We start from the raw sequence: 25,561 nt of genomic DNA on the forward strand, positions 1-25,561 counted from the left end.
CCATGGACAATATACAATAACATTGAATAAAGAAATAATATCGGCGACAGAGACGTCCAGTACTGAAATAGGTGACGTTAAAGTGTATAGAGCAGTAGTAGCGGAAACGACTGTTTTACCACCATACAGTTCACAATTCATCCAAGTGAAACTTGACAGCAAACCAGAAGGCGATATTGTTATACAGCCATCACCAAATCTTGGAAAAGTATTATCACCAAACTCCTTGTGTAAACCGGAGGCAGACATGTATCTCTTAGTTAGAAATCCAACAGACAAAGAGGCAACTCTAAAGAAAAAACAGTTATTTGGATCAGGAATTGAAGTACAGATGCTATTTGGTGAAGAAAGATGTGGAAAATATTCAGCAAATATCAGAAAGGTGAATACGACACACACGGAAAGCAAACAACTACCAGACCATTTAACTGACCTGTACAAACGGTCCATACGGAAACTTAAGGAATGTGAAGCAGTTAGAGTTAGAAATTTGTTGTTGGAATATCAAGATGTTTTTTCCAAAGATGACTTTGATATAGGTTTGTTTAATGGAGATGTGAAGCACAGAATAGACACAGGAGATGCAAAACCAATTAGACAAAAGCTTCGTAGAACGCCACTCCATTTTGAAAAAGAGGAAGAAGAGCATCTTAAACATATGTTGGAGAAGAATGTTATACAGGTATCAAACTCTGAGTGGGCAGCTACTCCGGTATTAGTAAGAAAGAAGGATGGTAGCTTGAGGTACTGTGTTGATTATCGTTCTTTAAATAAAGTAACTATAAAAGACGCATTTCCGATTCCAAACATCGAATCTTGCTTAGATACACTTGGTGGAAATGTATTTATGTCATCGCTGGACATGGCCGCAGGGTATTGGCAGTTGCAGGTTGACGAAAGGGATAGACACAAGACGGCCTTTATTACAAAGTATGGTCAGTTTGAACATGTAAAATTAGCCTTTGGTCTGTGTAATAGTCCTGCTACTTTCAGTAGAGTGATACAGCTTGTCTTGCAAGGACTGGCATGGAAAGAGTGTTTGGCTTATCTTGATGATGTTCTAGTTTTAGGCGACAGTTTTTCAAATCATTTGGAAAACTTAAAACAGGTACTGGACAGATTCAGGAAATATAACTTGAAGTTAAAGCCAAAAAAGTGTAATTTATTCCAGCAAGAGGTTAAATTCTTGGGAAAGATTGTCAGTGCTGAAGGAGTAAAAGTCAATCCAGAAAATGTTGAAGTCGTTAAAAATTGGCCAATCCCAAAGAATAAAAAAAATGTAGAGTCCTATTTAGGTTTTATGAATTATCATCGGGATCACATACCTAGATATTCAAGTATAGCACTACCCCTCCATGAGATTGTAAGACTGAAAGAACCTTTTATTTGGCAAGAAAGGCACCAACGAGCATTTGACACATTGAAGAAATGTTTAATTGACGCTGTTATATTACACTACCCTAGCTCACATGGTACATACATATTGGATACAGACGCTTCTGATGATACAATAGGTGCTGAACTTAGTCAAGTGCAATATGGAGAAGAGAAAACTCTTAGTTTTGCAAGCAAGGTACTAGCACCTGCTCAACGTAAATACTGTACAACGAGAAAAGAACTTCTTGCTATTATTGCATTTACCCGACAGTACAGACATTATCTTCTTGGTAAACCCTTTATTGTTAGGACGGACCACAATAGCCTTATTTGGCTATTGAACTTCAAAAACATAGAGGGACAACTAGCACGTTGGATTGAGGAACTTGCACAGTATCAAATGGTTATACAACATCGAGCTGGTAAACAACACACGAACGCCGATGGACTATCAAGAATATCTGATACACTACCAGCCTGTTCCGAATATCAACCCATCATTGAATTGAACCAGCTTCCTTGCGGCGGATGTGATTTTTGCACAAGGGCCAGGAATCAATGGAAAGTGTTTGAAGAAGAAGTTGACTATGCGCAGACTATAGCAGTCCGACGTATATCGCCCGAAGATGGAGGATGTAATTGGATAGAGGGTCATACTTCAAAGGAAATCAGTGAGGAACAGAAAAGGGATAAAGATTTAAAATGCCTCATTGAATGGTTTGAAAGAAATCATGAACCTACCATCTTAGAACTTCAGTTAAGCAGTCCAGCAGTTAGACATTTTTGGACCTGCCGCACCCAATTGAGAATTGTAAACGAGGTGCTTTATTATGAATGGGAAGACCCTGTTGAACCAAGGATGCTGTTGATGGTTCCAAAAAATATGAGAAGGCAGGTATTAGAGTTGTGCCATAATTTGCCGTTGTCGGGTCATATGGGACAGACTAAAACATTAATGAAGCTTAAACAGTACGCTCTTTGGCATGGAATGTCAACTGATTCCAAGATGTATGTAAAATCCTGTGGCATATGCAACAAAAACAAGAGAGCAAGAGAACATTCTAGGGCAAAGCTAGGCCAATATCACTCGGGAATACCATTAGAAAGAGTACACATGGATATACTTGGTCCTTTACCACTGACAGAACAAAAGAACAAGTATATATTAATGGTAATTGATCAATTTACCAAGTGGATTGAGTGTTATCCCTTGCCAAATCAAACTGCAGATACTGTTGCGAGAGCCCTGGTTGATGGATTTATCTCTAAGTTTGGATGTCCGTTGGAATTACATACTGACCAAGGAAAAAATATGGATGGCGTTATGATCAGAAAGCTATGTGATCTACTGCAAATAAAAAAGACCAGGACAACACCTTACCACCCTTCCTCTAACGGGCAAATCGAAAGGTACAATAGCATAATTTTACAGGCTATCAGATGCTTTATCAAGAAACAGCAGAATAAATGGGACAAATATTTGCAACTGCTTGCAGGGGCAATCAGAGCAACACCGAGCAGACAGACAGGTTTTTCGGCAAACTTTTTAATGTTTGGTAGAGAGGTTAATCAACCTATTGATTTATCTTTTGGACTTTTGGCTGTAAACCAACGTGAAAAAGAGACTGTAGAATACATACAAGATCTGATTATTATGCTGAATTTGATACATGATATTGCTAGGGATAATCTTAAATCAGCACAGCAACGACAAAAGAGAGATTATGATCTAAGGGCAAGATTTAAAACCTACTACAAAGGGGATGCTGTTTACAAACGTGATTCAGTTACTAAAATCGGACAATCCAAAAAACTGAAATCTCCATGGAAAGGACCCTATATAGTAACTAAAGTGATAAATCCTGTTTTGTTTCAAATAAGCGACAGAAAGAAAGACTGGATCGTACACCATGATCGATTAAAAATATGTACGGACGGTGAACTTCCGGTGTGGCTACAACGGAAAAGATCTGACCTATGTAAACAGGTTCAGGAAACAGATGCAAAAACCCCAGAAGATAAAGAGACAGGTATGAATCTGGAGCCATTATTTGATGAGTCGAGTCTTATTACATCGGAAATTCCGATGTACCGTGACGCGTCAGTAGAAACATCGGATGTTCCGATGTACCGTGATACTGCAGTTGAAACATCGGATGTTCCGATGTACCGTGACGACACTGCAGCGAATGACGCTTATCGATTAGAAGACTCACTTTATCTCCAAAACATGTCGGAAGATGGCCACAGAATCGTTGTTAACAGTTTGAATGATATTGATATTATTCCGGAGATGGATGATACAGTTATCTACGATTTTGACAACGATGACAGGGATGTTAATATACAAGAATGTTCAACAGAAGGGTCGAGAACAAAGCGGAAAGTGAAGAAGCCCGCTTATTTGTGCGACTATGTTGAATAATTTAGACAAGATATTGTTTTATTTGTATATATGTATAGTGATGTTTTGTGTTTTGTAATTATACTGTGTTGTTCAATAAATATTGCAGTATACATATCCGTCATGTATATTTTGTCAAGTTTACTTGTATTGTTTTTGTGCGTCCTATCTGTCCTATATGTTTGTCTGGTATTGTAAACGGTTTGATTTGATTTTGTTTTCCTGACGAACTATTTAGTTGTTTCTTGTGTGTGTTTGTTTGCGTTTCTATATTTAAGTATAGATTCAATATATAATATATATGCATATTTATCTTTATTTATATAGTCTATTATAGATGATGGACGATTTTGAACCAGACTATGAACCAATAGAGGGTGAAATTCCGGAACCTCGTTCGACAATTAGAGGCAGTTCTAAACGTAAGAGTAAAGTGCAATCTTGTCCAATTTGCCAAGGCAGATTTACTAATGTTAGGAGACATGTTATTTGTTCCCATCTCCCTTGGTATACCTCGCCCCTCACAGCATGTTGGACTTGTAAACTACAGTTGGCACAAGAAAAGTTGGTACAGGTTCATATGGTAAACATACACAACAGCCAGGAGGAACAACATAAATTTGATACTTTACAGCATGGGAAAAGATGGACATACTTAATGAACGGTTTATTGGATGATATTGCTAAACGTATACCAGTTAAATTTGAAGGTTTGATCGAATTTGTTCAAAAGCATTCAGATTTTTCAATTTGTTCCGGTGGGGTACATCATTGGTCAGATATGCCATTATTAAAGCTGTTTAATGAGGTAAACATTTACAAGCCGTCCCATCTTTTACATTCAGCCTACCCACCTACAGATCCCCATTCGTTACTTCATTGGAAAATTCTGGCACTTCTGATAGCCCATACAGAATCAGGAGAAAATTTAGTCACTTTCGAAAGAGAACTAGAACTGCATCCTACTCAAAGAACAAAACATTTAGTCTCACTTGTTGATAGCCATTTTCATCTGGATTTATATTTAAAAGAGACCAGACATTCTGGTCTACCGTCATTAACATGGGATGAAACAGACAGACACGTGGAAATTCAGTTCTTAATTTCAAACTACTGCTTTCCGCGTAATTGGCCATCCAGCAAAGACCGACACCAGCTCAGAAAAGATAAAAGATTGATGTTCACGTTTGGTATACACCCAAGGATGGTAGCAAGGGAAACAAGACGACAGATGGAGAGTTGGTTGTCGGACCTGGAAGTGTTGGTCGAGGCAAAGAATGTATGTGCAATTGGGGAATGTGGGTTAGACGCTCAACAGGCTTCGGAGCGGGATATTAGCAGGCAAATGGAAGTTCTGGATAGCCATAAGTGGTGACATAAGTGACATAAGTATACTAATATATATACTAATATATATATATGACTTACCCAAGAGTGTCGCTGAATACTCTTAGGCTGAGAGTTACACGGGTCTGTGTACAGCACCGAATTCCAGGCTCCTACGATCAGGGAACACGTCTGTCAGCTTGGCCGTCTATAGTAACTCTGAGGGAATCCCCGACCATTCGGAACTCTCTTGACTAATGCATATCATGTTTGATTGTGCCTAACCGGCGTACTCCACATTCCTCTCCCTTCTATTTGATAGGATTTCGTTACTGTTCAAGTTTTTAGAATTAAGTTCGTCTGCAAATCCAAGACAGATATTGTCTCACATCAAAATTCTTAGATTAACTAAAACCGATAAAACATGAATAAACAAACATATATACAGGTACGCACACGTGACAAATGTTTTTATCCCACACATAAAGCACACATAAAAGTTAAAGGCATAACTACTAAAGAAAGCTTTGTACAGTTTTAAAATCACATAAATCCATGAACTAATGCTTTATGTTATACAACTTCAGAACGTTTGAAGTTGTAACACAGGCTACCTCCATGAGAGATACATTGAATAGATTTGCCAATTTTTGAGCTATGTCATAAGTCATAGATGGACATCCTGTTCTTCCTCCTTTGTTACTAAGGTAAGGCGCATCTGTCTCAATAATAATATCGTTGATATCCATGTTACATACTGTCGATCTTATATCAGGATATTTCTCCTCCATCAACAAAAAAGGGGAAATCCCAAATTTACAATTCGGAAAGTAACTTTTCCATTTCCTATACATACCAATGTTACCCCCGAAACAATGTCTATGTATACGATGGTCCTTTTCCAACACTTTCCTCATAACATCTAAACATCTGTCGTCTGTACTATCTTCTCCAGACAATCCCCTACAGTGGATGACTACTGGCAGCTGTTTTGCCTTAGCCAACTGTAGCTGGCTATCCAGAACTTCCATTTGCCTGCTAATATCCCGCTCCGAAGCCTGTTGAGCGTCTAACCCACATTCCCCAATTGCACATACATTCTTTGCCTCGACCAACACTTCCAGGTCCGACAACCAACTCTCCATCTGTCGTCTTGTTTCCCTTGCTACCATCCTTGGGTGTATACCAAACGTGAACATCAATCTTTTATCTTTTCTGAGCTGGTGTCGGTCTTTGCTGGATGGCCAATTACGCGGAAAGCAGTAGTTTGAAATTAAGAACTGAATTTCCACGTGTCTGTCTGTTTCATCCCATGTTAATGACGGTAGACCAGAATGTCTGGTCTCTTTTAAATATAAATCCAGATGAAAATGGCTATCAACAAGTGAGACTAAATGTTTTGTTCTTTGAGTAGGATGCAGTTCTAGTTCTCTTTCGAAAGTGACTAAATTTTCTCCTGATTCTGTATGGGCTATCAGAAGTGCCAGAATTTTCCAATGAAGTAACGAATGGGGATCTGTAGGTGGGTAGGCTGAATGTAAAAGATGGGACGGCTTGTAAATGTTTACCTCATTAAACAGCTTTAATAATGGCATATCTGACCAATGATGTACCCCACCGGAACAAATTGAAAAATCTGAATGCTTTTGAACAAATTCGATCAAACCTTCAAATTTAACTGGTATACGTTTAGCAATATCATCCAATAAACCGTTCATTAAGTATGTCCATCTTTTCCCATGCTGTAAAGTATCAAATTTATGTTGTTCCTCCTGGCTGTTGTGTATGTTTACCATATGAACCTGTACCAACTTTTCTTGTGCCAACTGTAGTTTACAAGTCCAACATGCTGTGAGGGGCGAGGTATACCAAGGGAGATGGGAACAAATAACATGTCTCCTAACATTAGTAAATCTGCCTTGGCAAATTGGACAAGATTGCACTTTACTCTTACGTTTAGAACTGCCTCTAATTGTCGAACGAGGTTCCGGAATTTCACCCTCTATTGGTTCATAGTCTGGTTCAAAATCGTCCATCATCTATAATAGACTATATAAATAAAGATAAATATGCATATATATTATATATTGAATCTATACTTAAATATAGAAACGCAAACAAACACACACAAGAAACAACTAAATAGTTCGTCAGGAAAACAAAATCAAATCAAACCGTTTACAATACCAGACAAACATATAGGACAGATAGGACGCACAAAAACAATACAAGTAAACTTGACAAAATATACATGACGGATATGTATACTGCAATATTTATTGAACAACACAGTATAATTACAAAACACAAAACATCACTATACATATATACAAATAAAACAATATCTTGTCTAAATTATTCAACATAGTCGCACAAATAAGCGGGCTTCTTCACTTTCCGCTTTGTTCTCGACCCTTCTGTTGAACATTCTTGTATATTAACATCCCTGTCATCGTTGTCAAAATCGTAGATAACTGTATCATCCATCTCCGGAATAATATCAATATCATTCAAACTGTTAACAACGATTCTGTGGCCATCTTCCGACATGTTTTGGAGATAAAGTGAGTCTTCTAATCGATAAGCGTCATTCGCTGCAGTGTCGTCACGGTACATCGGAACATCCGATGTTTCAACTGCAGTATCACGGTACATCGGAACATCCGATGTTTCTACTGACGCGTCACGGTACATCGGAATTTCCGATGTAATAAGACTCGACTCATCAAATAATGGCTCCAGATTCATACCTGTCTCTTTATCTTCTGGGGTTTTTGCATCTGTTTCCTGAACCTGTTTACATAGGTCAGATCTTTTCCGTTGTAGCCACACCGGAAGTTCACCGTCCGTACATATTTTTAATCGATCATGGTGTACGATCCAGTCTTTCTTTCTGTCGCTTATTTGAAACAAAACAGGATTTATCACTTTAGTTACTATATAGGGTCCTTTCCATGGAGATTTCAGTTTTTTGGATTGTCCGATTTTAGTAACTGAATCACGTTTGTAAACAGCATCCCCTTTGTAGTAGGTTTTAAATCTTGCCCTTAGATCATAATCTCTCTTTTGTCGTTGCTGTGCTGATTTAAGATTATCCCTAGCAATATCATGTATCAAATTCAGCATAATAATCAGATCTTGTATGTATTCTACAGTCTCTTTTTCACGTTGGTTTACAGCCAAAAGTCCAAAAGATAAATCAATAGGTTGATTAACCTCTCTACCAAACATTAAAAAGTTTGCCGAAAAACCTGTCTGTCTGCTCGGTGTTGCTCTGATTGCCCCTGCAAGCAGTTGCAAATATTTGTCCCATTTATTCTGCTGTTTCTTGATAAAGCATCTGATAGCCTGTAAAATTATGCTATTGTACCTTTCGATTTGCCCGTTAGAGGAAGGGTGGTAAGGTGTTGTCCTGGTCTTTTTTATTTGCAGTAGATCACATAGCTTTCTGATCATAACGCCATCCATATTTTTTCCTTGGTCAGTATGTAATTCCAACGGACATCCAAACTTAGAGATAAATCCATCAACCAGGGCTCTCGCAACAGTATCTGCAGTTTGATTTGGCAAGGGATAACACTCAATCCACTTGGTAAATTGATCAATTACCATTAATATATACTTGTTCTTTTGTTCTGTCAGTGGTAAAGGACCAAGTATATCCATGTGTACTCTTTCTAATGGTATTCCCGAGTGATATTGGCCTAGCTTTGCCCTAGAATGTTCTCTTGCTCTCTTGTTTTTGTTGCATATGCCACAGGATTTTACATACATCTTGGAATCAGTTGACATTCCATGCCAAAGAGCGTACTGTTTAAGCTTCATTAATGTTTTAGTCTGTCCCATATGACCCGACAACGGCAAATTATGGCACAACTCTAATACCTGCCTTCTCATATTTTTTGGAACCATCAACAGCATCCTTGGTTCAACAGGGTCTTCCCATTCATAATAAAGCACCTCGTTTACAATTCTCAATTGGGTGCGGCAGGTCCAAAAATGTCTAACTGCTGGACTGCTTAACTGAAGTTCTAAGATGGTAGGTTCATGATTTCTTTCAAACCATTCAATGAGGCATTTTAAATCTTTATCCCTTTTCTGTTCCTCACTGATTTCCTTTGAAGTATGACCCTCTATCCAATTACATCCTCCATCTTCGGGCGATATACGTCGGACTGCTATAGTCTGCGCATAGTCAACTTCTTCTTCAAACACTTTCCATTGATTCCTGGCCCTTGTGCAAAAATCACATCCGCCGCAAGGAAGCTGGTTCAATTCAATGATGGGTTGATATTCGGAACAGGCTGGTAGTGTATCAGATATTCTTGATAGTCCATCGGCGTTCGTGTGTTGTTTACCAGCTCGATGTTGTATAACCATTTGATACTGTGCAAGTTCCTCAATCCAACGTGCTAGTTGTCCCTCTATGTTTTTGAAGTTCAATAGCCAAATAAGGCTATTGTGGTCCGTCCTAACAATAAAGGGTTTACCAAGAAGATAATGTCTGTACTGTCGGGTAAATGCAATAATAGCAAGAAGTTCTTTTCTCGTTGTACAGTATTTACGTTGAGCAGGTGCTAGTACCTTGCTTGCAAAACTAAGAGTTTTCTCTTCTCCATATTGCACTTGACTAAGTTCAGCACCTATTGTATCATCAGAAGCGTCTGTATCCAATATGTATGTACCATGTGAGCTAGGGTAGTGTAATATAACAGCGTCAATTAAACATTTCTTCAATGTGTCAAATGCTCGTTGGTGCCTTTCTTGCCAAATAAAAGGTTCTTTCAGTCTTACAATCTCATGGAGGGGTAGTGCTATACTTGAATATCTAGGTATGTGATCCCGATGATAATTCATAAAACCTAAATAGGACTCTACATTTTTTTTATTCTTTGGGATTGGCCAATTTTTAACGACTTCAACATTTTCTGGATTGACTTTTACTCCTTCAGCACTGACAATCTTTCCCAAGAATTTAACCTCTTGCTGGAATAAATTACACTTTTTTGGCTTTAACTTCAAGTTATATTTCCTGAATCTGTCCAGTACCTGTTTTAAGTTTTCCAAATGATTTGAAAAACTGTCGCCTAAAACTAGAACATCATCAAGATAAGCCAAACACTCTTTCCATGCCAGTCCTTGCAAGACAAGCTGTATCACTCTACTGAAAGTAGCAGGACTATTACACAGACCAAAGGCTAATTTTACATGTTCAAACTGACCATACTTTGTAATAAAGGCCGTCTTGTGTCTATCCCTTTCGTCAACCTGCAACTGCCAATACCCTGCGGCCATGTCCAGCGATGACATAAATACATTTCCACCAAGTGTATCTAAGCAAGATTCGATGTTTGGAATCGGAAATGCGTCTTTTATAGTTACTTTATTTAAAGAACGATAATCAACACAGTACCTCAAGCTACCATCCTTCTTTCTTACTAATACCGGAGTAGCTGCCCACTCAGAGTTTGATACCTGTATAACATTCTTCTCCAACATATGTTTAAGATGCTCTTCTTCCTCTTTTTCAAAATGGAGTGGCGTTCTACGAAGCTTTTGTCTAATTGGTTTTGCATCTCCTGTGTCTATTCTGTGCTTCACATCTCCATTAAACAAACCTATATCAAAGTCATCTTTGGAAAAAACATCTTGATATTCCAACAACAAATTTCTAACTCTAACTGCTTCACATTCCTTAAGTTTCCGTATGGACCGTTTGTACAGGTCAGTTAAATGGTCTGGTAGTTGTTTGCTTTCCGTGTGTGTCGTATTCACCTTTCTGATATTTTTCTCACACCGGTCAGGAAATGTGAAAATAGCATGAAAATTAGAGAAACCATGTTTTTACATGCTTTAAAATAAAATTACTGAAAATTACTGTCTAAAATTAAAACAAATTTCAATTTCTAAAAAAATAATTTTAATAAGTATACTCAAAAAAAAGACTTGTCTATTCAATGCAAGATGTAAATTTAAGTAACTGTAAATGCAGAAATTTTTATGAGGTTTTTAAAAATAATGTGACTGATTAAGTATCTCAATAATAAGAAGTCACATTCTTATATCTGATATATATATCTGTATGAAGATTATCCTGACATCGCAATTATTAATCTTACATTTTGTCTATTTTTAAAGAATCGCAATAATAAATGCTACAATAATTTCTGAATTAAAACTATTTCTTTTAACTTTATCCTACTAAACATAAGCATTTCCTATAAATGGTGGTAAGGATATACTGTACGTTTCTTAAATAAAGACTATATGTGATACAATAAGTATAGGAGGTTTACTTACATAAACTCAGTCACTTTGCATTCTTTGAAATTAGGGAACAAATTGGGATACTGACGAATAATTCTGTTAACCTAAAAAAAACAAAGAAACTTTGCGCATGATTTTTGAATCAGGTTTTAAGATGCATCAATTTAAAACACTGTACAGTAATTTGGTTGGTAGTTCCTGGTGCTCTGATATATTCAAATTTTACAAGTTTATCTTACTAAATATAAGCGACATTAACTGTTAGGTATCTCTTTATTTATGATTTGATAAGCTAGCATAGTGAGATGTATATCTTAACTTAATTGAATATTTCAATGTAATTTTCTCTCAGAATATACAATAAAACAATCTGAAATGATCTATTAATCTATTCTTACATCTGCACAGAAAGATGCAGCTTGCATGATATACTCTGAACTTCTGTTGTTCATCAGTTGTGGGGTCCATGATGTATTTAAAACTTTGAAGTTGTATTGGAATCCGGTCAATATATCTGAAAAAGAATTCAACACTGTTTTAAAAAAGGACTGAAATAAAATAAATTTGTAAATTTCAAATCTTTGTTTTGTTTAAAATTTTGCCATGTGTTTTTAAATGGTAATAAATAAACAAGAAATCAAAAAAATATTGTTTTAAAATGATGTTTTTGATTATAAGTGTAAATATGGTGAATGTATGCTGTGGATTCAGGCTCTGTATTATAATGAATTACAAGTAAACAATATCTAATAAGAAAATTCCTGTACCAAATCAGAAATAGCACAGTTGTTATTCATTCATCAGGGGTTAAAAATTTTTGTTACAGCTAACTAGCCCAGGACTTTTTAGCAGGAGGATTTTACTAGCCCTGTTTCAAGAACTGCTAGCCCATCAAAACCAACCTGCTAGCCCAAGTATCACTTACAAATCACTCAGGGTGTGCTGCATAAGATGCTGGGAATGTGTGTCATGTTTTGAAAGGGCATTTGTACACTATAATTTAATAAAATAAATCAAATGAGGTTTATGTTTTATTTTTTAATTATAACAAGGATATAAACAGATATCTCATTTTGTTTTTTTCTTTGTCAGATAATTTCACTAAAGCTTTGAAAATATGCTTTTCGACAGGAGTCACTTTTTTTCTATAAACTAGTTTGTTTTTATCTGTTGTAGTACTTTGCCGGGCCGTTAAATATTTTCTTGCACAGAAAACATGTTCATTTGTTTTATCATGGGAAGCAAGTGGATCAATTCTTATGTTTGATGTCCCCACATACAAGGCGTATTTTTTATTTGCATACTCGGGAAAACACCGACAGTATTCACAGTACATAGTCTCGGGCTTTTCATCCTTAACAACCGACGTTGCCCACGGGAATCTTTCATTCCATGTCGCTATGAACGTTCTTTTTCGCTTGTCCCGATCGTACTTTCTATTTTTTTTAGATGTATCAGCCTCATTAGAATCCCCTTCATTTGCCGATTTTCGCTTTGAACTTGAAGTTGATGAAGTTTCTGCGCTTGCCGTAGTAAAATATGTTGATATATTTTGTTGCATTGACATAGTTTCGTGCTCCCTGCTTAAACAGTTGTCCGACAAGAGTCTAGACGGATCAATACCTATCAATACATTATACCTCCCCCCCCCCCCCGGTACTGTTAATTGAAAAACTAGACAGAACCAATGAAAAATATCCCCATTATAACATATAACGAGAAATCGATATTGAAAGTACAATAACTGAGATCAATACATGATACCGGGCCACCCGGAGTTATTTGTTCTATTTTTAAAACTGTTACTGTGTTATGTTCCGTTATGTTACTGTGCATGAGGTGAGGACCTGTAAAAACCAGTTCAAATTCATGGAATCCCGGATGACGTAATTGAATCTGATTGGCTAAGACAGAAAAGTGATGAAGGGATTTTCCACTTTCTATTTTAGACACGCCAAGAATTTTTTGTTACTAGTCCGTCGGGCATACTGGGTTATAAGTTTTGGTTGCCCGAGACGTAAATGTCTAGTCCCGGGCGTCGGGCTAGTGGATTTTTTAACCCCTGTTCATTTGATGTGTTTTAGCTATTGATTTTGCCATTCAATTAGGGACTTTCTGTTTTGAATTTTCCTCAAAGTTCAGTATTTTTGAGAATTCACTTCTTTCTAATAAGATACACTTAAAACTCATAAAGATTCAAGCAGCTAAAATCCTTCTTTAAAACAAATCCCTCGATACTTACTGATTTCACAGTTAGGTCCAGTGTAGTCTGGTGGACATATACACTGATAGGATCCTAAGTTGTTCACACAAGTACCTCCATTCAAGCAGGGGTTGTTAAAACACTCATTTATATCTACAAATATTATTAAATATCTTAGTTGAAATTACAACATAATGGAGAAACCTATCAAAGTGTTTTTTTTCTTTTGTTTATTGAAACCTCATTAGAATATCAAATACAACAGGAGGAGTATAAATAAATAATGATTCTCTGAAAGTTTAAAATGAAAGGAGTAACTGGTTCTACAGAATTTAAGACATAACCTGCTGATTAACAAAACTTAATGAGCAAACTAGAAATCACACAGTTTCCCTGCTTCACTTTGTCATAGGTATATTGTCAGTACAGTGAAACCTGCCTAATCCAACACTTAAGTATTCCAACATCCTGCTTTAACTGACAAATTTTCATGGTCCCAAAATATGCCTATCTTTGCAGGAAAAACCCGAGTATTTTGACACCTTGCTTAATCTGACATTTTTTTCTGGTCCCCCTGTGTCGGAATATTTGGGTTACACTGTAATTCAATTCGAGAAATCAGAAAAATCCTGGAAATATCTGTTTCAATGGGATAAGAATCTTACCTATATCACAGTTAGGACCAGTCCATCCTGCTGGACAAGAACAGGTGTATGACCCAAGTGTGTTGGTACACTGAGCTCCGTTCTGACATGGACTGAACCTTATACATTCATCTATATCTGAAAATCAAAAGAAAATGTCAAAGTAAATGACAAGAAATATTGTCTTCATATTCATAAACTAATTCTGAAAGGTACCGTATTTAATAAACTATTTTCTATTCATTTTTACCAATGTTATATTAAATTCTTTCTAAGTTAGAAACTCTCGTCGTTAATTTAATGACAAACCATCCTTTAAACTAACTTACCAACTGTACACTCTGGACCTTCCCAGCCTGGAGCACATATACATGAAAAGGATCCTACATTATCAAAACAGGTTCCACCATTTTTACAAGGGATGGTTAAACATTCATTCACATCTAGAAAAAAGTGATAAAAAAGTGATATTTATATACAAACAGAACTCAAATCTATTTCAATTTCATAAATTTAAACTATTCATTGAATTAATCAAATCTAGAGGCTCCAAGGAGTCCAAAATTGCTCGTTTGGGACCTTGGCACAGGAAATATTACAACCAAGTTCTGTCTATAGTTTCACATATCTGTTTGTATTTTGAAAATTTAGTGAAATAACCTTATGTATACTTACTTCCTTCACATCTGGTTCCAGTATAGCCTTTGGGACAGATACACCTGTATGATCCTTCCAAGTTCTCACACGTTCCTCCATTGAAACATGGATTAGATACACACTCATCAGTATCTACAATACACACAATATTTATAACACACTCATCAACAATACACATAATACGTATAAGTTCATCCAAGTTCTCACACGTTCCTCCATTGAAACATGGATTAGATACACACTCATCAGTATCTACAATACACACAATATCAACACAACATATAACTATCATAGGTGTATGTTTATGCATATATAAAGACCAGAATAAACAAATTTAAGTTTGTAAGTATGAAATTTAACTGTCATTGCTATGAAGCAGACATGAGAAGCTTTGTAAGCAAAAGTTAATGCTGATATGAATAATCAATTCAAATTCATTTGTTTAATGGCATATTTTCTCTTCTGAACATCAAGTCTACATACCTTGTGCAAGTTTGTGGTTGGTTAAAATTTGTTTACCCTAAAAATGGCACATTTCACTTAGTTATTCATATTTCTGTGTGAACAAACTTCCCATCTACCAAAGTCAAGGGAAATACATGTATAACATAATTTAAAATTAAAAATGGAAATGAGTAATGTGTCAAAGAGACCTTAACCTGACCATAGAGCAGATAACAGCTGAAGGTCACCAATGGGAGGTTTAACATGATTTTGTTTAGATTTTAACCCTTCCCCTATATCTTTGGCCAATGTAGAAAAACAAACATAGCATATAGTTTTAAAATCAAACCCAGTATTACAGTATTACTTGAAGAGTATTACATACCATTTTTACAGTTGAGACCTCCCCTGCCAGGTGGACACTGACAAACATAGGATCCAATAGTATCTATACAGGTACCTCCAAACAAACAGGGGTTAGCCAGGCATTCGTTGATGTCTGAAATGTCAACATATCTGCTAGAAGCATGTGGTCCAATTTTTAAAACATATCTTTATTTTCATGTTCTATTCAAAGTGCTTACCAAACATTTGTTTTTTTATAAATAATAAAGAAACCTTGCTGAGGTCTTAAAATGTTTTACAAGATAGTTACAGAGAGTGACATAGCTTAAATTTAACTTATGGACAAAAAGTATGGCTTGTATGCCGTGTGTCATGCATTTTTTTAATAAAAAAAGAAACCAATATTGATTAATAGTTTGATTAATGTCAACTGGCAAATGTTGCATGCTGGTTCTAGCTAGAAATGTAGAATTGATTGATTGATTGCTGTTTACACTATAGTCAGAACAATTGAAATGTAAGAAAAACCTACTTATTCCACAGTTAGGTCCTGTGAATCCTGGAGGGCATTGACATTGGTATGACCCTGGTGTATTGGTACAGATAGCCAGATTTAGACATGGCGTCTGTAAACACTCATCAATATCTAAAATAAATAAACATTAAACTTATCATAAAACAGTGTTCATATGGTCATGTATCATTCCACAAGCATAAACAAACATTGAACATTAAATATCATAAAACAGCTGAGTTTATATATGGTCATGAGTCATTCCACAATCATAAACAAACACATATTATACTTAAAAACATTCACAAATTAAAAACAACTGATCTATGTTTGAGGAACGGGTTGACCTTGACACATGGTAAAACCCTTTTTTTTATTGTTGAAATTTATATTAAACAGAGCTTTTGTTCTCAAAGTTGTTTGATTGTAAACATATATTTATTCCTACACTAGACCTTGAGAGGAGTCCTAGACCTTTAGAGGAGTCCCACTATAGACGTTACATCAACATTTGTCCTGCACTAGAACTTTAGAGGAGTCCCACTATAGATTTTACATCAACATTTGTAAGCCTTACACTAAGACATACTGACCTATAGAACAGGTAGGGCCTGTCCATCCGGGAGCACATTGACACTGGTAGGATCCCTGTGTGTTCATACAATAACCACCATTTAAACAAATATTGGTATCTATACACTCATTTATATCTGGAAAAAATCAATATATCTCTTAAAATTACAAAAATCAAAATTACTTTTTGTTTTGTTTTCAGAGATGTTTTATATTATACAACCATTCAGTAATATTCCTAAAACCTTGATATCCTTGCTTTTGTTCAACAAAACTTATAAAAAAATAAACAAAATTATTAAAATATCAAACAAATAGAACAAAGAATTGGTTAATATCTTCCTTAAACATATTGCAATCCTTACCCAGTTGACACTTTTGACCTGTCCATCCTGGTGCACATAGACATTCATACAGCCCAGGTGTATTACTACAAGTAGCTCCATTCAGACAAGGGTTAGCAATCAAACATTCGTCAATATCTACAAAAATATGTTAGACCATATATATCTAATATACTAACAGTATTGATATTAACATGACAGCTACAAAGATATGTTAGACCATATATATCTAATATTCTAACAGTATTTATATTAACATGTCACAGTCAAACAATACAATCAGACATAACTAATGGAAGAAAAATCTGAAAATCATGAAACTTATCTCAAAAACAAATTATAATATATTACTTCCAATCGTGTGTAAATTTAACTTACCCACTGTACAGTTAGTTCCTTGCAAGCCTAGAGGGCATTGAAATCTATAACTTACCCACTGTACAGTTAGTTCCTTGCCAGCCTAGAGGACATTGACATCTATAACTTACCCACTGTACAGTTAGTTCCTTGCCAGCCTAGAGGACATTGACATCTATAACTTACCCACTGTACAGTTAGTTCCTTGCCAGCCCAGAGGACATTGACATCTATAACTTACCCACTGTACAGTTAGTTCCTTGCCAGCCTAGAGGACATTGACATCTATAACTTACCCACTGTACAGTTAGTTCCTTGCCAGCCTAGAGGACATTGACATCTATAACTTACCCACTGTACAGTTAGTTCCTTGCCAGCCTAGAGGACATTGACATCTATAACTTACCCACTGTACAGTTAGTTCCTTGCCAGCCTAGAGGACATTGACATCTATAACTTACCCACTGTACAGTTAGTTCCTTGCCAGCCTAGAGGACATTGACATCTATAACTTACCCACTGTACAGTTAGTTCCTTGCCAGCCTAGAGGACATTGACATCTATAACTTACCCACTGTACAGTTAGTTCCTTGCCAGCCTAGAGGACATTGACATCTATAACTTACCCACTGTACAGTTAGTTCCTTGCCAGCCCAGAGGACATTGACATCTATAACTTACCCACTGTACAGTTAGTTCCTTGCCAGCCTAGAGGACATTGACATCGATAAATTACCCACTGTACAGTTAGTTCCTTGCCAGCCCAGAGGACATTGACATCTATAACTTACCCACTGTACAGTTAGTTCCTTGCCAGCCTAGAGGACATTGACATCTATAACTTACCCACTGTACAGTTAGTTCCTTGCCAGCCCAGAGGACATTGACATCTATAACTTCCAATTGTGTTGACACACTGTCCACCATTTTGACAAATTCCAATAAACTCATTGCATTCATTGACATCTATTAAAAAATAATTTCACAAATTAACCAGATGCTCCGCAGGGCGTAGCTTTATACGACTGCAGAGGTTGAACCCTGAACGGTTGGGGCAAGTATGGACACAACATTCAAGCTGGATTCCGCTCTAAATTTGGATTGTGATTAAATAGTTGACACAGCATAGGTTTCTGACACAGAATGAATGTATTCAAATGAACTTAAAATTTTTGTTTTCTCTTAGAGCAATTCACTATGCTGTTGAATATTAATCCTCTCAAAAAAATGTTTGAAGAAATTTTCTTTTTATTTATGAAATTTCAAATGAGAAAAATTGAACCCAATTTTTTAATCACATCCCCCTTTCCCTTATTCCAAAACTAATTTCAATTAAAATATTCTAATGGAGTTTGCAACAATTACTACTCATTTAAATACATCATAAAATATTAAGATGTAAAAAAACTGCTTGTTATCACTGAATGGTAAAGATTATTTAAATTTATCAGTTGGTAGTAAAAAGTGAATATACATTGTATATTGTATATAACAAAGATTTAAGTTGCTTCTGGACAAAGAAAGATAACTCCAATTAAAAAAAAATCTTGCAGATATTTCTTGCTTACTATACAAAGAAAGATAACTCTTACTTAAAAATAAATTTGCTATTTCACAATATTGTGAAATTAGATATTTCTTGCCATTGCACAATACTGTGCAATTGAAAAGACTTGCTATTGCACAATATTTAATATAATAATTTTAGATCCTGATTGGGACCAACTTGAAAACTGGGCCCATAATCAAAAATCTAAGTACATGTTTAGATTCAGCATATCAAAGAGGCCCAAGAATTTAATTTTTGTTAAAATCAAACTTAGTTTAATTTTGGACCCTTTGCACTTTAATTTAGACCAATTTTAAAACTGGACCAAAAATTAAGAATCTACATACACAGTTAGATTTGGCATATCAAAGAACCCCAATTATTCAATTTTTGATGAAATCAAACAATGTTTAATTTTGGACCTCGATTTGGGCCAACTTGAAAACTGGGCCAATAATCAAAAATCTAAGTACATTTTTAGATTCAGCATATCAAAGAACCCCAAGGTTTCAATTTTTGTTAAAATCAAACTAAGTTTAATTTTGGACCCTTTGGACCTTATTGTAGACCAATTTGAAAACGGGACCAAAAATTAAGAATCTACATACACAGTTAGATTCGGCATATTAAAGAACCCCAATTATTCAATTTTGATGAAATCAAACAAAGTTTAATTTTGGACCCTTTGGGCCCCTTTTTCCTTAACTGTTGGGACCAAAACTCAATACCAACCTTCCTTTTATAGTCATAAACCTTGTGTTTAAATTTCATAGATTTCTATTTACTTATACTAACGCTATGGTGCGAAAACCAAGAAAAATGCTTATTTGGGTCCCTTTTTGGCCCCTAATTCCTAAACTGTTGGGATCGAAACTCCCAAAATCAATACCAACCTTCCTTTTGTGGTCATTAACATTGTGTTTAAATTTCATTGATTTCTATTTACTTTAACTTAAGTTATTGTGCGAAAACCAAGAATAATGCTTATTTGGGCCCTTTTTTGGCCCCTAATTCCTAAACTGTTGAAACCAAAACTCCCAAAATCAATCCCAACCTTTCTTTTGTGGTCATAAACCTTGTGTCAAAATTTCATAGATTTCTATTAACTTAAACTAAAGTTATAGTGCGAAAACCAAGAAAATGCTTATTTGGGCCCTTTTTGGCCCCTAATTCCTAAAATGTTGGGACCAAAACTCCCAAAATCAATACCAGCCTTCCTTTTATGGTCATAAACCTTGTGTTAAAATTTCATAGATTTCTATTCACTTTTACTAAAGTAAGAGTGCGAAAACTAAAAGTATTCGGACAACGACGACGACGACGCCAACGTGATAGCAATATACGACGAAAATTTTTTCAAAATTTGCGGTCGTATAAAAACCTTGCATATATTGTGTACAATAAAAGATGATGAATTTACATGAAGTCAAACACATTGATAAAAAAGTTCATTTCAACTCTTTTACCTAATTAGAATTCAATATTTACTAAATGGTGCATAAACTAAAATAAAAGAAGAATGTTTCCAGGGGACACAGATGCTATAGCTAAAGCCGTAATTTTCCATAAATAAAGAGACATAACTCCAGTACAATGAGAGTGAAGCCATTTAAATTCAAGTTTGATCTGCATTTGGTAGTTAGTAATGTGTATTAATGTGTATAAGTTTCATAACATTTGGAGTAGACATAGTAAAGTTAGATTGAGGGCATGGCAAATTTAACAATTTTTCCATTTATAAAGGGACATAACTCGAGACAAGTAAGTGACACAACCAATGAGATCTGAATTGGGTGATAATAAGCATTGTGAATAGTTTTCATGGCAATTGGCTGTGGCACACAAAAGTTGGTGAACCAAAACTGATTTGGAGTATGGACAGACAGAAGTACAAATGGATAAGGGTAAAACTAAATTCTCTCTTTACTGCAACAGGGCACAAAAAAGCTTACAGACAAATTGCTTACTTATGTGTTCTACTCATTAATTACAAATTATTCAATTGCAAGTTGAAATAAAATAAAGAGTATGGTTGATAACATTGAAACTTACCAAATGTACAATCTAATTCATAGCATGGGTGATTTCGTCGAAACTTACCAAATGTACAATCTAATTCATAGCATGGGTGATTTCGTCGAAACTTACCAAATGTACAATCTAATTCATAGCATGGGTGATTTCTTCGAAACTTACCAAATGTACATCCTGTTCCAGTAAAACCAGGTGGACAAACACATTCATAACCTCCTGGTTTGTTTACACATGTGGCATCATTCATACAAACGTTCTGTAGACACTCGTCAATATCTAAATACAAAATGGACAATAGTATTCACCAGTATGCATAACATTTAATAGAATATTTCAATATTCAATTCAATATATTAAAGATATGTTGATATATCAAAATAATTTAATTTTGGATGTAACATTCCTTCTGATTGGCTGCTGTCGTTCTGTTTATCAGCTCATAGACATAATTTTGTCATTTGACCGTGACGTCATCAACGTTTTTTCATGTTTACTGCAGTTTAAAATGGCATAAGGAATTAAATTATAAGAAATGACTGTTATATTTTTTCTGTCAATTTGAAATAACATAAAAAATGTGGTGCACACTTTAAATAACGGTTCAGTGTGCTCCACATTTTTTATGTTATTTTGAATAGACTGAAAAAATGATACAGTCATTCCTAAACTGTGATAACTTGTGTCTGGAACCCCTCTTTATACAAACAATTTATTTTGATGAACACTGTATTAGAAATTAGTTACCACTTTATAAAATCTACTACCTGTGTATTTATATAATGTCAACATCTTCATAAAAATAAATTCTTTTGATGAAAACTGAATTTGAAATTAGTTACCACCTTTGAAAACTGTTATATGTTAATTATAACATCAACCTAATGGTGTCACGGAATAGAAGTTCCTTCACAATATAAGTACCAAAAAGGAAAATATATTCTGGAATATTGTTTCCACAGGAATAAATATTACAGTATATGTTCCTAACGGAATAAATGGTATAGATTATTTTTTCCAACAGGAATAGATATTATGACAATGTTTATAACAAAGTTTCTGTTGGAACTTCTGTTAGGCGGAACAAATATACGTTATATGGTATTAAACAGCCTTTTTCACCATTAAATCTACGAATGGTATTTTCATTTTCTACCTATTTCACAGAAGTCTCCTTTCCATCCTTGGCCACATAAACACTGGAATGACCCTGCTGTATTTATACATGAGCCGCTATTTAAACAGGTTACTTCTAAACATTCATCAATATCTGAAAAGAAAAAAATAATCAAAAAGACAGATTTTATCGAAATCACCACAGACAAAAAGGCTGTTTGGTTTCATATTCACTGAAGTCATTGGCATTTCTTTCTATATTACATAATTTTATTAAATTATTTTTCACACTCTTAGTTCATGGCAACAATATGGTTAAAATATATATATATATATATATCAGAAAATAACCTAATGTTCAGGTGTTGTCTTTTGTTGATGTGGTTCATAAGTGTTTCTTATTTTTTATATAGATTAGACTGTAGTTTTCCTGTTTGAATTGTTTTACACTAGACATTTTTGGAGCCCATAAAGGGCTATAAAAGCTTGCTGTTCGGTGTGAGCCAAGGCTCTGTGTTGAAGACTGTATTTTGACCTATAATGGTTTACATTTCATTCAATTGTGATTTGGACGGGGAGTTATCTCATTGGCACTAATACCACAACGTTTTAAATCTATTGTGGTTAGCTTTTTTTTCCTATGATATTTTGGTGATTTCTGATTTCTTTCAGACATCTTATTACTCTTTTAATTCTTCAATCCTTCTTCCCTCTGTATTCAAGGAAACAGCTAAACATGTATTTCCTAGACAATTTTCTCAATCATACTGATATTATAATGTAACCACTTTTGGTGAACTTGTTGTATACTTACCAGTGATGCAGTTGTTCCCTGTATACCCAGGTAGACAGGTACATGTGTAACCGCCAGGTATATTGTTACATGTTCCGCCATTCTGGCATGGGAAACTCACACATTCATTGATATCTGAAATATAAGAAAAATGGCATATTTCATCTTATCAACTTTCGTCACTTTTATGCATTACCTAAAATAAGATGATAAGTAATAAGTACAAGGGTGGATCCAGCCATTCATAAATGGGGGGTTCCAACTATATGTCCCCATTCATTTGCATTGATCGCCAGAAAAAAGGGGGGTCCGACCACAGGAACCCTTCCCCTGGATCTGCCACTTAAGTAATACAACTGGTATTATGTACCTGAAGCATTATATAAACCTTACCTATAGTACAGAGAGGTCCACTCCAGCCGGTTGGACATTGACAAGAGAAAAATCCAGCACTGTTGATACATGTAGCACCATACAGCTGGTATCATGTACCTGAAGCTTCATATAAACCTTACCTATAGTACAGAGAGGTCCACTCCAGCCTGTTGGACATTGACAAGAGAAAGATCCAGCACTGTTGATACATGTAGCACCATATAACTGGTATCATGTACCTGAAGCTTTATATAAACCTAACCTATAGTACAGAGAGGTCCACTCCAGCCTGTAGGACATTGACAAGAGAAAGATCCAGCACTGTTGATACATGTAGCACCATACAACGGATATCATGTACCTGAAGCTTTATATAAACCTTACCTATAGTACAGAGAGGTCCACTCCAGCCTGTTGGACATTGACAAGAGAAAGATCCAGCACTGTTGATACATGTAGCACCATTGGAACATGGACTCTGCAGACATTCCTTCACGTCTGTTAAATAAATATAATCATATTGTAGTCCAAGGATATTGGTAACAAACTTAGTCCTAAGTCAGTTATTATCTTTTGATGCCATACATTTCTTTTATTGCTTCCACATTGTTTTAAGCAAACACATTTTTGACATGAACATTTTATATTAGGAAAACAGAAAATATGATTAAATACAAAATCATACAAGAATCTTTTAACACATTTTTAGGAGCTCAAAGCTTTTCATACCATGTGGGCACTGCTCAATTGTTAAGGGTTGTACAATCATTCATACAATACAAGAGCAGAAACCCATTCCTCCCATGATTCCATGCCCTCCTTCTTGATACTCTTAACTTAAAAATCTTTGTTCTAGTTGGACAAGCACATTTTTTATGTTCCTTGAATTATACTTTACTTACCTATTTCACACATTGGACCAGTCCAGCCAGCCAGACATGCACATGTGTAGGATCCTTGTGTGTTTGTACATGTGCCTCCATTTTGGCATGGTCGAGTAAAACATTCATTTATATCTATAAAAAAGATACAATTTATGAGACTTGTTACAACAGGTATATCTAAATAGACACGATTTTCTGAGTGATAAAACAAAAGAGTTATCAAATCATTATTTTTTGGTTTATACATTGTAAAGGATTTGTTTGCAAGAAAATATATCTTATTAAAATTGTGCAGTAAATAATTTTCACACAGCAAATGCACATAAAAATTACTATTAATTTTTTTGGGATCTATTTAAATCACAACAACATCTGTAGATATAAACCTCTTGAAACTTTACATATCAAACATCCTGTTTTAATAGTCACTTCTTTTAATTATTTCTGGAAGAAAGAAGTTAAATTGATAAGAATTTTTTCTCATATAATTTCCTTTATCAGATCCAAAGAAACAATCATTTATTGTTTAGAATGTACGTACCAACATCACAATTTGTTCCTGTCCAGCCTGGGAGACACTGACACATGTAAGATCCTTCTGTATTGATGCAATTACCTCCATTCAAACAAGGGTTACCACTCAAAGACAAGCATTCATCAATTTCTACAATATATTCAACAAGGAAACATTTAAAAAGTATATTTTAACATTCTCCTTTAGGTAGATTAGGAGCCATAAGTTTTAAAATCCTATTCTTATTCACAGAAATTTGATGTCATTTCTCATACTTAAAAATATAGTCTTTAGTCAGTATTAAACCCAATAAAAACAAGAATGTGTCCATAGTACAGGGATGCCCTGTTCGCACTATCATTTTCTATGTTCAGTGGACTGTGAAATTGGGGTAAAAACTCTATTTTGGCATTAAAATTAGAAAGATAAAATCATAGTGAACAGGTATACTAAGTTTCAAGTTGATTGGTCATCAACTTCATCAAAAAATAGCTGAGGTAGGACAGATGGATGAGTGGAGGGAGGGACGAATGAACGGACGCAAAGACCAGAAAACATAATGCCCTTTTACTATGGTAGGTGTGCATAAAAAGACTTGTTCTTCCATATTTAGTTTATATTTTCATTCCCATCTTAAAATGTATAGCTTTGCAGATTAGAGCCTTACATACATGTAAAGTTTAAGTGTGTACTTACCCTTTTCACATCTATGTCCAGTGAACCCTGGTGCACATTGACATGTAAAGTTTCCAGACAGATTTATACAGAATCCTCCATTCATACAAACGTTTATCTTCTCTACACATTCATTTACATCTACAACACAAACACATATTTGTATTCA

At 35.3% G+C, this 25,561-nt stretch overlaps 1 protein-coding gene across 7 annotated transcripts in view; it reads right to left on the reverse strand.

Moving 5' to 3' along the window:
* The window catches only part of LOC134712834 (fibrillin-2-like), a 120,671-nt gene that overhangs the window by 28,172 nt on the left and 66,938 nt on the right, over positions 1-25,561 (reverse strand). For all 7 annotated transcript variants that reach the window (XM_063574784.1, XM_063574785.1, XM_063574791.1 and 4 more), the window contains 18 exons: positions 25,414-25,533; positions 24,745-24,867; positions 24,222-24,335; positions 23,704-23,817; positions 22,966-23,079; positions 22,192-22,305; positions 21,201-21,314; positions 18,302-18,421; positions 17,120-17,236; positions 16,775-16,891; positions 16,200-16,313; positions 15,708-15,821; positions 14,897-15,010; positions 14,551-14,664; positions 14,243-14,359; positions 13,617-13,730; positions 11,773-11,888; positions 11,408-11,478 (listed from right to left, as the gene is read on the reverse strand). In XM_063574784.1, coding sequence (XP_063430854.1) covers positions 11,408-11,478; positions 11,773-11,888; positions 13,617-13,730; positions 14,243-14,359; positions 14,551-14,664; positions 14,897-15,010; positions 15,708-15,821; positions 16,200-16,313; positions 16,775-16,891; positions 17,120-17,236; positions 18,302-18,421; positions 21,201-21,314; positions 22,192-22,305; positions 22,966-23,079; positions 23,704-23,817; positions 24,222-24,335; positions 24,745-24,867; positions 25,414-25,533 — 2,041 coding nt within the window. The remainder of the gene's footprint in view (positions 1-11,407; positions 11,479-11,772; positions 11,889-13,616; positions 13,731-14,242; positions 14,360-14,550; positions 14,665-14,896; positions 15,011-15,707; positions 15,822-16,199; positions 16,314-16,774; positions 16,892-17,119; positions 17,237-18,301; positions 18,422-21,200; positions 21,315-22,191; positions 22,306-22,965; positions 23,080-23,703; positions 23,818-24,221; positions 24,336-24,744; positions 24,868-25,413; positions 25,534-25,561) is intronic.

The sequence above is a fragment of the Mytilus trossulus genome, chromosome 3 (assembly GCF_036588685.1).
Source record: "Mytilus trossulus isolate FHL-02 chromosome 3, PNRI_Mtr1.1.1.hap1, whole genome shotgun sequence".
NCBI lineage: Eukaryota > Metazoa > Mollusca > Bivalvia > Mytilida > Mytilidae > Mytilus > Mytilus trossulus.